Source organism: Chelon labrosus, assembly GCF_963514085.1.
Source record: "Chelon labrosus genome assembly, chromosome: 7".
Classification (NCBI taxonomy): domain Eukaryota; kingdom Metazoa; phylum Chordata; class Actinopteri; order Mugiliformes; family Mugilidae; genus Chelon; species Chelon labrosus.
Genome location: NC_140343.1, coordinates 30,455,445 through 30,469,720, shown reverse-complemented (window position 1 = coordinate 30,469,720; position 14,276 = coordinate 30,455,445). Strand labels below are relative to the sequence as shown.

Below are 14,276 nucleotides of genomic sequence, written 5' to 3'. Positions count from 1 at the left end.
GTATGAATGTGTGCTGTATGCGTGTGTGCGTGCTTGTACTTGCTGTCAAAATGGAAGAAAATATAAGGTCAAAAAGGCAATTTAAACATCTTCTGTACAGGCAATGTATATACCTAGTGGCTACAAAATTACATAAAATGGCAAGCTTGATTGTTCTGAGTTAATTCAAGGCAGTGAGTGTGTCTCTGGCTTTACCAATATTTATGCATTTTCCTGTTATTTCTGACCATTCTATGAACAAATCTATTATGCTTCAGGACAAGAAACCCAGTTGACCAAATTTTTGTCTGAAAACATCTTATTTTTACAACACTGGAAAGTGGACAAAGGATTGGGTTGATGGAAAGGGGTGCTGAGTTGGCAGAGCTGAAGATCCTACTCCCACCTAATACCTTGTACAGAGAGTTCAAGCCCAGTCAAAACAATGCAGTCCCCGGCCATGTGTAAAATATAGTGGCTATGGATAAGAGTGGAATTGACTGCTGGAACTCAAAAGTGTTTTAAATTCATGTTGAGTTTGTTCAACAGCTATTTGATAAATTGCTAGAAAACTCAGAGGTATTTTAAAAATATTAAAATATTAAAGTGGTTTCATCATGTCCTCAACCAAAAGGTCTGGTGGAATGGTTTGCTTATTCTATCCATTCTAGTGTTCAAGGTTGCTTTGTATCACCTGAGTCATGGCCAACAAAATGTCAATGTGCACTGAGGCTGAGTTGTGACCTCACAGCAATGCAGTTGCAGCTGAAGTTCTATGCAACCTGTCACTTCCCAAAAAGAAACACTATCACACAGTATACCGATCAGACATAACATTATGACCACCTCCTTAATATTGTGTAGGTCTCCCTTGTGCCTCCAAAATAGTTGTGACTCATCAGAAATTGGACATGGGTCTTCTGAGGGTGTCCTGTGGTGTCTGGCAACAGAATGTTGTTAGAGGGGGTCTTATGCTGTTTTTCATGTTTTTTGAGTTGTTCCTACACCGTTTTCTTGGGTGTGTGCCTGTGTCAGGCTGCATCCTGCTGGAGATGGCTGCTGTCATCAATGACAGGAGTGAACCTGGCCAACTGTGCCGCCACGTTCGAATCCAGGCTGCATGGGTCCTTTCTGTGTGGAGTATGCATGTTCTCCCTGTGTCTGCGTGGGTTCTCTCTGGGTACTCCGGCTTTCTCCCACCGTCCAAAGTCATACTGGTTAGGTTCACTGGTGATTCTAAATTGGCCGCAGGTGTGCATATGAGTGTGAATGGTTGTCTGTCTCTCTGTGTTAGCCCTGCGATAGACTGGAGACCTGTCCAGGGTGTACCCCACCTGTCGCCCGATGACAGCTGGAATACAGTTGGGGTATTAGGCACATCTGTTGTAACAAAAATTAATCAAATTCAAGCATGAGTTGCGTAAGCTGCAAGACTGATTCACCAACTATAGATCCACCCAAAAACATTTTTTTTTATAATGCATGTACATTGGTATCACAGCCAACAAGTAGCAAGAACTGGTCTTGCATAAAAATGCCAAAATGTACCACAAGAGACTAAATTTAAGAAATGTGTCCCTTAGTTATGTTTATTCAAAATGAGTATGAGTCGATACGCTGTTTGTGTTGTAAATCTGTGTGTAAATTAGCCATAACTCCAGTATTAATACAGATCGCAGTCTGGAATTCTAGTATCAGTTGTGTTCTACATAACAACTGAACCATCTCCATTTCAGCTCAAACACCATGCCTTGATGAAGGCTATGAGATGTGCATGAAAGCCCAAAATTTGCAGTAAATTTACCTTTTGATGAGACTTTGTCATATCATTGTTCCTTAAGTTAGTAATGGACCCTCAAACTCATTTATATGGTGAAAACAATCTGCTGTTTAATTGTTATTGCTAAATAAAAGGTTGTGTTGGTGTTGGAAATATTGTGTATAGCCACACTGGTTGTACTTTTTGAGGCTGTCTAATGTTTTCAATGAAAGCTAAAATAAGAGAAAGCCCACCAATATTCCTCCTGTTGTTCATTTATTATTATTCTTTAACTATGTATGACATAACAAGAATAACACAAATCATGAAACAACACACACAAATAAACATTCACATTATCCTCAGTGGTTTACCTCACTCTAATAACTAAAGCTTAGTTTATAGTTTTTTTGTTTGTTTTTTTCCCCCTGTTGCGGCGACGCCGACAGCAACAGTTGTGATTAGGCTGTGATGATTGACTCATTAGCCCTGCGATAGATTTACAAGAATTATAAAATAAGTGTATTAAAAAATAAAGAAAAAAAAAATTGCAATAAAATGAATTGAATTTACAACCAATAACCAAACAACCATGTGCAAATGTGCAAAAACAACAGCCCAGAGTGTCATCTGTCACACACAGATGAGGAGTTGTACAGACTGATGGCTTGAGGCAGGAAAGATTTCTTTGAGACAACAAAGCTGTCTGAGCCTTCTGGAGAAGGTGCTCTGTTGTCTGTTGTGTGGTGGAGAGGGTGGTCAAGGTTATCCATGACTGATAACAGTTTGTTTAGTGTACTCCTCTCTACCACTGATTCAAATGTTTCCTGACTGCAGCCAGTGACTGAGCCAGCCTTCCTGATCAGTTTGTTGAGTCTGTTGGCTTCACTGGCTGCAATGCTGTTCCCCCAGCAGACCAGAGCAGAGAAAAGGGTGCTGGCCACAACAGACTGGTAAAAGATCTCCAGCACCTTGCTTCACACATTGAAGGAGCACAGCTTCCTCAGGAAATAGAGTCTTCTGCAGCCCTTCTTGTACACAGCTGTACTGTTGGTCCTCCAGTTCATTCTGTTGTCGATGGTCACTCCCAGGTATTTGTAATCCTCCACCACCTCCACATCCCTACCAAGGATGGTGAGGGGCAGGTTAGCTGTTCCCTTCCTCCTGAAGTCAATCACCATCTCTTTGGTCGTGTTCACGTTAAGCAGCAGGTGATTCCTTCCACCCACCCCACAAATCTGTCCACCAGCCCTTTATACTCCTCCTCATCCCGTCCATCGCTTATACACCCTACAACTGCAGAGTCATCAGAAAATTTCTGTATATGACATGACTCCGAGTTGTGCTGAAAGTCAGTGGTGTATAAGGTGAACAGGAACGGAACAAGTACAGTGCCCTGTGGGGCTCCCATTCCACTCACCACTACATCAGACAGGACATGACCCAAACACACAAACTGTGGTCTGTCTGTCAGGTAGTCAGCGATCCAGGAGACAGTGTATGGACCAACACCCATGGACCACAGCTTGTCACCCTGCAACAAAGGCTGGATGGTGTTGAAGGCACTGGAGAAATCAAAGTATGTGATTCTCACCGTGCCTCCACCACCATCCATCAGCATTACCCACCCCCAGACACGGCTGGTAGGCAAACTGTAGGGGGTCGAAAGACAATCTCACCTGCAGCCTTAGGTGGGTCAACACCAACCTCTCCAGTACCTTCATCACATGGGATGTAAGCAGGGGTGGACTGGGACAAAAAATCGGCCCTGGCATTTTGGACCAGACCGGACCACCACATTCAATAACGCACACCTTTTCAGTCTTTTTGGTCTCTTGAATGTGTATACCAACTGTGCAACTCTTTAAAACCACGTACCTTAGTCATGCAATGAGTTAAAAGGAATCAGTGAGAGTGGACATATTTAACACCTACTTTATATGAAGTAGAATGACAGAACAGACTTAATGCAGTAGTGTCACAGTATGGATGTAATGTATGTTTAAATACAGTTACAAGTCAAGCAATAAGCAGTAGCATGGCAAGTGAGACACAGCTTGAAGCAAGTAAGTTCTGTAATTGTATGTTTCTATGTCAATATGGCCAAATCCCAACACATCTTTGGTTTAATTCTATCAAATATCCACAAATACTCTATCACAATATTCACATCAGTTACACATGCAACTTATCCTGGCCTGTTAATCTCGAAGGATTTTGTCCATTTGTCCACGCATGGAGGCTAGGAAAGTCTATTGTTACTATACCAAACCCTTTTTACATCAAATCAAATGTGGTAAAGCTGATGAAAGCAAACTGCCATCGCATTTATAAGACCACTCTCACGCAGACAACAAACTTTTCCACTTTGAGGAGTAGCTTAGTGATATTTAAGGACTTGAAATTTGCATGTTTTGAAATAAGATGAAAAAAACTTGTCAAAATTGGTCACAGAAGAGACTGTTCTTCATGTCATCAATACATCGGCATAAATATCCCTTGCTTCTACACAGAATGGCATCTGTGTTGACATCAACACGTAGTAATTACAAACAGTACACAATCACTCTTGAGCACCACGGACCTAAAATGCTGCCAGTGGGCAGTCTCATGAATATTCACCTCATGTCTCTTCACCTGATCCTCTCGTCCTCAGTAGTAATAGCTTCCAAAAACTGCCACCACACAGAAGAGGCTGTCCTAATGAGGAAAATACCAGTTAATTGAAAGATGGTCTTTGAAGAGTCGGCCATCTAATCTAAGTAAGCAACACTTACATTCATGAAAACATCTTCTGCATAGTTGTCTGTATCAGCATCCCACAAACATCTGGAAGACATCCTGAAGAAAAAACAAAAAAGACAGAAGTGATTGCAAAAGAAATGCTGTATAGTGTAACAAAATCAAAGCAAGAGCGCTTTAAGCTTCATTTTAGTACACATTTAGGCAATTTAATTTAAATTTGCATGGCTTTAGCTCAAACTAAAGGGTCTGTTTTTCAAGGGTACAAAGGTTTTGCGCAGAAATCAGTTCATTCCCTCAAAAATAATAGTTTTATAAACTAACAGTTATTTTTGTGCTTACTAGGACCATATGATTACTTACTTGACTCCCTGTCCACGTTGTTCTCCAATGACCACCTGAACAACAAGCTTATATCTGTCAAATCCTGCATCTGTGCACAAAAAGAAAAAAGGTGCATTTGTGTGTATCAGCTACTGCGCAAACTGAACAACAAAACAGAAGTGAACAATAAATAATATGCTGCATTTACTATCCAATCCAATCCAACTTTACTTACAAACCACTTTAAAAATCACCAAAGTGAACCAAAGTGCTGTACAGAAGAAAAAAACAGAAGAGAAGATGTTCCTCATAAAACTCCTACTCCTGACCGGTCATTTATAACTGAAGATGAGATACGAAATGCCCTTTGCTCTAGCTTTGTTTTTGGATATACCACGACCTGGATGACTGAGAACTTTCAAAGACGCTTCCTCACCTTCCATACTGTTATATAAATTGACAATTAGGTGACCAAGACTTTAGTTGAATCACTTACTTTGAGCAAAACACTGTTCATGTGAGTTATACTGAGTGAAAATACATCACTCACTCTTTACTTTGTCCTTCACGCTGTCTGCCAGTAAACGAGAGAGCTCTGGGACTTCCTCTGGGTCGTACCACACCCCAGAAAGTCGCTCCCTCAAAATTTCACGAACACACTCCTTCACAACGGCCGGCTTAAACCTGGAATTTTACAGTGGGCAACAGGAGAGGAAAATTAACTTTGGCATGGTGTCCTCAAATCACCCGAGATATATCCAGAGTGAGATCTCAATAGGTATTGAAAATCTTTTAATGCAGACAATTGCAGACATTCCCATCAGTGATCCACATTATATGTAATAAATATCTTTAATAGCTTAGGTCATATATTTTTTTTACTTTATTTGTTGTTGTACATTTAAATTGAGGACTAAAGTGATTTAATTTATAACGTATTGGTTCATGTTTATTGTATATTCCTGACGTTATTGATAATAAACTTAAACTAAATTCAAGTAGAGTTTAAGTTTATTATAATACAGCGTTGAAGCCAAATACCACTCTTGAAAATGAAAACTCGTTATTTAGATCGACGCGACATTTAAAGGTAGCACTACAGTTTAATGTCCTTGATTTAAGATTTAGTTACTTTAAAAACAGAAAACACAAATATGGTGGCAAGCTAACGTTAGCAAAAACTCGCCGGCTTTAGCCTTAGCTCATTTTTACGTTCTAGAAATTACATTTAACTACTTTGACCAACTTACTTATGTTGATGATTAGGTCGTATAAAGTATGTATCCGAGCCCTCCATAGCGTGTGAAAATTACAGCTACGAGATTGCATATAAGCAAGAGAGTAGATCGTTGTTAGCAAGATAATGTTAACAAGGACAACTCTGTGTGTTACTATGGCGACGTCTTTTCCTGGTTTCCTGTTTCAAAATAAAAGTCCGGCTTAAGCACGACCAGAGAGACCTTTGACTACACTGGTATTTCTATGTTTTTCTCTGATGTATGAGGAAACAACATAGGTAGGCTACCTACTTTTTTTTTTTTTTTGCTTTAGTCATACTATGTCTCTAGTCATCTAAAATCTCACTTTTACCACCACCGCCATTTCTTTCATGTCCCTCCATTTAATTCTACTAGTGCAGTGCCCGTCGGAAGTATGTATTCCTATAGTGGGAGCCTGCAGGTGCTGTGTATGAGGATTAGTGGAAATATTAGAGCGGAGAAAACCTATTTTACCGATATATTTTACATTTCTTATCCAAACAACGTCAAACTGAGCAATGCACATCTTCGTGCCCGTAGCGAGACACCTGCCCAGTTTCAAATCAATCGGGGCAACGGTTCGCGAGATATGCGTGCCACAGACAGACAGACACACAGACGCTTCTTGATTTATAGATAGATATGAACTGGTATCTGCAGGCTTGGTAATCAGAAATGCAACACAGTGCATTCAACAGTTCGCTGAAATTTGGGTGTCGTGTTGGGGCGGACCTAAGGCAGCAGGGGCGTAGCACCAAATTCTGGGCCCTGTACGCTCTTAATGTCAGTGGGCCCCTACCCATGCCAGTGCACGAAGCGTGCGAGGAAAAAAAATAAAAATAAAAAATGGGGCATTTATTTATAAATAAACAACTCAACTTTCAACTCAACTTTATTTATAAACCACTTTAAAAACAACCACAGCTGAAACAAAGTGCTGTACATAGGTGAGACAAACTGTTAAAAACAATAAAACAATAAAAATAATAAAAATCAATAAAACACTAAGAACAATAAAAACAATAAAAGCACTAAACAAAAGCAGAAAAAACAGAGTCTCATGCTGGGTTAAAAGCCAAGGAATAAAAATGGGTTTTAAGACAAGTTTTAAAAATGGACAGTGAGGGGGCTTGTCTGATGTGGAGTGGTAGGTCATTCCACAATTTCGGAGCAGCAACAGAGAAAGCTCTGTCCCCTCTGATCTTCTGTTTAGACCTTGGTAGGAGCAGCTGATCAGCTGGCCTGAGACACCGAGCAGAGGTGTAAGGGTAGAGAAGCTCAGAGAGGTAAGGAGGAGCGAGACCATTTAAAGATTTAAAAGCAAATAAAAGAATCTTAAAATGAACTCTAAAGTGCACAGGCAGCCAGTGGAGGGAGGCCAGAGTGGGAGTTATGTGCTCCCTCTTACGTCCTCCAGTTAAGAGGCGAGCAGCAGCATTCTGGACCAACTGGAGACGTGCAAGGGACGACTGGCTGACCCCTAGATAAAGTGCATTACAGTAATCCAGCCGGGATGTAAAGAAGGCATGAATTACTGTCTCAAAGTGCTGATGTGTGAGGAAGGGCTTAACTTTTGCCAAACGTCTAAGGTGAAAAAAGCTGGACTTAACCACTGCACCAATTTGCCGATCCAATTTAAAATCACTGTCCATCTTGAAGCCCAAATTTAAAACTACTGGCTTCACATAGGGGTGACAAGGGGCCCAAATCAACAGGGTGAGGTTCACAGATCCCACTCGGACCAAACACCATCACTTCTGTTTTTATTTTCATTGAACTTTAAAAAGTTTAAGGTCATCCAGGTTTTAATGTCTTCAAGACACAACAGGAGTGGTTTGAGCGAGAAAGCATACTTCTTTTTTAGTGGCATATATATCTGACTATCGTCAGCATAACAATGAAAAGAGATACCATGCTTTCTAAAGATGGACCCCAGAGGCAGTAGATACAGTGAAAAAAGCAGGGGCCCTAAAATTGAACCCTGTGGAACCCCATATGACAGCGAAGCCGAGCAGGACTCAGAACCACCAAGGCTGACACACATAGTCCTGTCTGACAGATAAGACCTGAGCCAATCCAGAGCACTACCACAAAATGCCCACTAGGTCGTCACTAAGCCACTTAGATGTTGTGGTCCACGGTGTCAAAGGCCGCTGTCAGGTCCAGCAGGACAAGAATAGCAAAGTCTCCAGCAGGGGTCGCGTTAACCGAATATTTTCCGTCATTGACCGTTTCTTTTTAAATATGACGGAAAAATCTTAAGGCCGGCCGTCATTTTGACAGATTGCAATTCACACCCCTGACCACTTGGTGGCGAGTGACCTTATTAATTGGCTCTTGTCTCTCATCGAAGTTTGCATTCCAAACATCACGGAACTTTTGTCGGTGCACGATTTCCTGGTACACCAATTACACTAATGCAAACGTCAGAGCTCAGCTAACTATAGACCAGGGATTCCCAAAGTGTGGTGCGTGCACCCCTGGAGGTGCGTGAACTGCCTCCCAGGGGGTGGGCGAGATGCAAAATGCAATGGCGAAAAAGAAGTTTTCTTCTTCTACGCACCGTATATGCGCAACTAACTGAGCCAGCTGCTCTGCACTTGAAAATTGTCAGATGGATAATTTTTTTTATCTGTTCCTGAGCCTATCCTCATTGTTATTTATGTTGTGGGTCGTGTGTAACTTTATTACAATTTAATTCAAATGACTGCCGTTCTAATTTTATTCCCATAACCGCTGTGTTATGAGGACGGGGTTGTGTTAGCTCCAGGGTCATTGCTGCAATTTTTGTTTAATGCTGAAACTATTATCCATATTTCCCCCAACTTATCTGCTTTCTGCCTCTGAGCCAGAGCCTGTCATCATCCCATTTGCTCTTAAAAGTGGAAGCTTGTGCGTAACTTTGTTTCATTATATTGAAAATGTTACAGTGTTTCAGTTTAATTCAAATGCAAGAGCGCGTTGTTGTGATCGTGATTATTTTGTTATATGTGTGTTCTGGTAACTTGAGCATGATTAAACATGCTGCCCCTAATATGGCTATAAAAAAGCTTGTTGCGCTTTTTTTTTTCTTTTAAGTGTGGGGTGTTAGAAGGAGGTGCGCGGCCAAAAAAGTTTGGGAACTGCTGCCATAGACCATATACAATATATATATGTATATATGTCTATGTCTATGCAGCTAACGGCTACCAAAATGGAATTTGCATACCACTTTACACTAGCAGTGCCGTACTGACAAGACGTGTCGGCAGCAATGGTCGGCAGCCGAAACTTTTTTTTTTTTTTTTTTTTTGGTTACCATTTAAAGTAAATACTGTTCTGAAAAAAGTAGCCTACTCAAAGTTAATGAAACTTTAATGAAAAGGAAATGCTACTGAATATGTCTTTATTATCATTTTAAAAAATTAAAAATTAAGTGACAGGTAAAAATAGATTATGACGGAATTGTTATGACCTTGTCAGTCAAAATAACAACAACAATAATAATAATAATAATAACACATTTAATTTATAAGCGCCTTCAAGACACACAAGGACACTTTACAAAACACAAGGACACAAAACAAGATATAGCAGAAAAAAAAATAAAAAATGGAACAGTGCAGTCACAGGGAATAAGCTTTCTGGAACAGGTGGGTTTTGAGTCTGGATTTGAAGATAGGGAAAGAGTCAATGTTTCGGATGTCCGGTGGGAGTGAGTTCCAGAGTTGGGGAGCAGAGCAGCTGAAGGCTCTGTTCCCCATGGTACTGAGGCGGGCTGAGGGCACAGAGAGGTGGATAGAGGAGGAAGATCCGAGGGAGCGGGAGGGGGAAATGACCGACAACGAAAAAGTCTAGCGCAACCTCTGGTCTCCAGAGTCATTTGCCCGGAGGATGTCATTAAAAACTCTTAATAAAGCTGACTGTGCTATGCAATGTTTTAAAACCAGACTGGAAGACATCCAAGACACCATGGTCATCCAGAAAAGATTTTAACTGAGCATGAACAACTTTCTCTAAGATTTTTGAGATAAAAGGCAGCTTGGAGATGGGTCTGAAACTGGCCAGCACACTGCGATCGAGGCCAGGTTTCTTAAGCAGGGGTTGCACCACTGCATGTTTAAAACTAACGGGAACAACACCAGAGGACAGGCTGCTGTTTATAATGGCCAGAACTGACTGCTCTATACTCGGAAGGACTTCTTTAAAGAAGTCTAGCTGCTCGAGTTATGTTGTTAAACCAGGGTTTGGGTTTCGCTTTAGGCATCACAGTTCTTAATGGAGCCACAGAGTCCAGTGTGGTTCGGCAGGAGGAGTGGAACCAGGAACAGAGCTCCTCCGTGTTAAAATGTGTTAAGTCAGAGGAGGCGCAGAGCTGGTTAAAAGCAGAAGAGAACTGATTGGCAGTAAAAGAGTTAAAAGTCCGATGGTACTGGGCAGGAGTGTCAAGTTTAACCGTGGCACAAGAGAAGGCAGTTTCAAAAACAATAGGCTTATGATCAGAAATCACATCGTCACAGATCTCCAAGTTTGACAAGGAAAGACCACGAGAGAGAACAAGGTCCAATGTGTGTCCATGTTTGTGTGTGGGACCAGATACACACGGCACCAAATTAAAAGAGTCAATAATGTTTAAAACCTCCTTCACCAATGGCTTATCCGGGCAACACACATGAATATTAAAATCTCCAATAAAAAGGGCATGGTCATTCTTGGGCATAATTTCAGCTAAAAGATCAGAAAAGTCACTGACAAAGTCCTTATTGTATTTGAGAGGACGGTAGATGACAGCGCACAACACAGGGTCAGAGCGACCCACCTCAAATAAGGTCACTTCAAAGCTGGAGACTGAAGATGAGGTAGTGCGCTGCTTACATTTAAAACCATTCTTATAAACAGTGGCCGTTCCTCCATCACGACCCGATGTCCGCGGGGAGTTGAAATAGGAACAGCCTGCCAGTAAAAGATCAACCAGAGCGCTGCAGTCACCGGCACCCTTCCAAGTCTCCATCACACAGAGGAAATCCAGGCCACGGGAGCTGTAGAAATCCCTCAGGATAAAAGTTTTGTTTGCCAGTGATCTGGCATTCACCAGGCCAATCCTGGCAGGAGCTGGAGCTTGCGGTTCGGCGGATCGGGGAGCCCGGGGCCGTGTCTTCAGGAGCCAGTGATTCACCCCGCGATTGCTGTACAAAACACTTACTTTAGGAGGGAGAGGGTGAGGTGATCTGCTGGAATAGTGGTGTTTGTTGGTGATACGAACAGGAATGGGAAGAGGCTGTGGAGTAGTGAGATCATACCCCAATGGGGTGCTGGTGTGGCATTTAATATTGACAAGATTATTCTGGTTAAAAGGTCGTCTAAATAAAGGCAGAACAGGCCTGCTGGAGGCTATGATGGTACAGATAGGGAGTATACTGCACCAGGACGGCCTACGGGGGAGCTGGTGAGATCAGTGGCAACTGCTGACTCACACAAAGAGGAGGGTGAGGAAGAGTAGCCAGGAAAGAACGGCGGATGAGTAGTTCCAACACCTTTCCACGAGAGGTCATCAACGCTAATTGAAAGTGCTCGATTGTATTGAGTGGACAGGGGTAGGGGCATGAATAGGATTTTAAGCTAAAATCAGATTATACTGATGACTGGTTCCTTCATTCACCACCTGAATTGATGCATTTGGCCTACTTGTGCTCAAACACCTATAAACATTAGGCTACATCTGGTTTGTGTACTAAAGTTTTAGAGACTTAGACTTTATTTGTCATTTAGATTTTCATCAAAATTAAATTTCGGTGCAATGGCTCAGAGTACAGCAGGAATTATTGACAGAAACGGTATACTGTATACAATTTGCAGGAAGCGTATATACAAAATAGAATAAATATACAGTGTATATATATATATATATATAAAAAAACAACTTAAAAATGGAGATAAATATTATTGCACATTTTAATTGCAGGGTAATAGGAGTGGGTGGGTGAGGACGGGGGGAACTATTTATAATGCGTTAAGCAGTCTTATGGCATACGGGATAAAACTGTTTTTGAACCTGGCTGCGAAACCTCCTTCCAGAGGCCAGCAGCGAGAACAGTCCACGTTGGGGGTGTGAGGGGTCTGAGGTGATGTTTTGGGCCCTTGTCAGACAGCATTTCTTTGCAATGTCCTGGATGGGAGGAAGTGAAGTCCCGATGATTTTCTCCGCTGTCCTCACCACCCTCTGTAGGGACTTCCAGTCAGAGGCACTACAAGCCCCTGACCAGACAGAGATGCAGCTGGTCAATAAGCTCTCTATAGTACCTCTGTAGAAGGTGGTGAGAACGGGACTCTCCTCATCCGTTACATGGGATGATCCATGACACATTTTGATTTATAAACAATTATTCTTGAACAGGAGCCAACAACTGTACACAGAGAATCAAATCATTCCATAAAAATAAAAAATTAGGATTTTCATGGGCCCTCTCCCTACTCGGGCCCTGGGTAGTCAGGTCCCCTTTTCCCCCCACTACCACGCCCATGGGTAAACATATCAAGTAATGGGTCTGCTAATAATTCACAAAATTCTTTATAAAATTCACTACTTCACCCATCAGGCCCAGGGGCTTTTCCATTTTGTAAAGTTTTTATAACATTCAATACTTACTCTCTGGAAATGGGGGAATTAAGATTGGTTTGTTGTTCTGCCGATATAGTGGGCAAACTAAGCCAAGAAAAGAAATCTTCCATTAATTCAAGTGCGTCATATGGTTGTTCAGAAGCATACAGTCTACAATAAAATTCTTTAAAGGTGTCATTTATGGACTTTTTGTCATATATGCGATTCTTCTGAGCATCACAAATGGCTGCAATAGCTTGTGCTTCTGATCTTTTTTTGGTAAGGTATGCCAAATATTTTCCGGGTTTATTCCCACGTTCTCATCTTGTGTAAGGAGGTTAACTAAGGTTGATCTGACTGCAGATATTTCTCACAATAAAGCAGGAGTTGGAGAATCAACATAGTTTTAATGTAGTGCTTTTTGACCTATTGGCACCCAAAGCGCTTTACAGTCACATTGACACTTACACCCATTCTCTCACACACATTCACAGACCAATGCCAAGCACTGGTCGCCTCTGGGGGTTTACTCAAGGACACTTCGGCATCTGGCATGTTCCAGGGATCCTGTGTGTTCCTCTCACACAGCTATTAACATGCTATACAGGAGTAGCACATAAATGCATGAGTAGTAACAGAGAACAAATCAGAGGACAGGAGCTCAGTGTGAGAGAAGAAAGTAGAGGACGGGTGCTCAGTGCATCATCCCCAGCAGCCTAGGCCTATAGCAGCATAACTAAGGGATGGTTCAGTGTCACCCGAGCCAGTTCTAACAATAAACTTTATCAAATATGAAAGTTTTAAACCTAACCTCAAAAGTAGAGAGGGTGTCTGCCTCCCGAACCCAAACTAGGAGCTGGTTCCACAGAGGATGAGCCTGGTACCTGAAGGCTCTACCTCCCATTCTACTCCCATTCTACTACCACGTAGGCACGTCATGGACCTGATTCAGACTCATGAATATGGCTTTACAAATGATGGTGGATAAATACTTTAAAGGTGCAGAGGGACGTAGCACTCCTGGGCACTTGAAGGAGACTAAGGGTTAAATTAAAAATCTCCAGAACTTTGTGTTTTATTGCCTCTGCTGCTGGTAAGTGACATTTGTTGCAAAATGACTGATAATGTTTCCATCAGAGGACATAACAATAAATCAGCATTCATTGTTGTATCACATGATCTGCTAGCTTCCGCCTCCTCTCACCATCATTAATCTCATTTGATCTTTTGACACTGATATTATTTTACAATGCAGAAATTATGACATCCACCCAGTAATATCAAATTATGAAAGGGTGCCCATCAAGGTTTTAACATGTATGGTGCAGCTGACAAACAGCTAGTGTAAATAGACTCCAAACAAAGACCTATAATGTTTGAATAATATGAATCCGTGGGACGCATGAAAAGAATTAACATTTATTTTAATATGGAACACTCCAAATATGTTGCCTTTATAAAAATGATCTCATGTGTTTGTGTTTTAGTAATTATAGGTCATTATATGCGATTTAATGAGCGAACATGAGTGTAGAACAGAATAAAAAATTTGAAAGTTTAAGAGTTGATCATTAGACTGCACAGAATTGAAATGGATCAATTATGTATCCCAACTGTATATGGGCGATCATCTAAT

The 14,276-nt window shown here is 41.5% G+C and overlaps 1 protein-coding gene across 1 annotated transcript; it reads right to left on the bottom strand.

The window, feature by feature from the left end:
* Positions 1-2,039: 2,039 nt before the first annotated feature.
* dynlt2b (dynein light chain Tctex-type 2B) lies at positions 2,040-6,188 on the bottom strand. Its single transcript, XM_084547680.1, has 5 exons — positions 6,055-6,188; positions 5,355-5,488; positions 4,844-4,913; positions 4,516-4,579; positions 2,040-4,438 (listed from the first exon to the last, which is right to left on the bottom strand). The coding sequence occupies exons 1-5, from the start codon at positions 6,099-6,101 to the stop codon at positions 4,391-4,393; spliced, it is 363 nt and encodes a 120-aa protein (XP_084403806.1). The 5' UTR covers positions 6,102-6,188; the 3' UTR covers positions 2,040-4,390.
* Between the last annotated feature and the right edge of the window lie 8,088 nt (positions 6,189-14,276).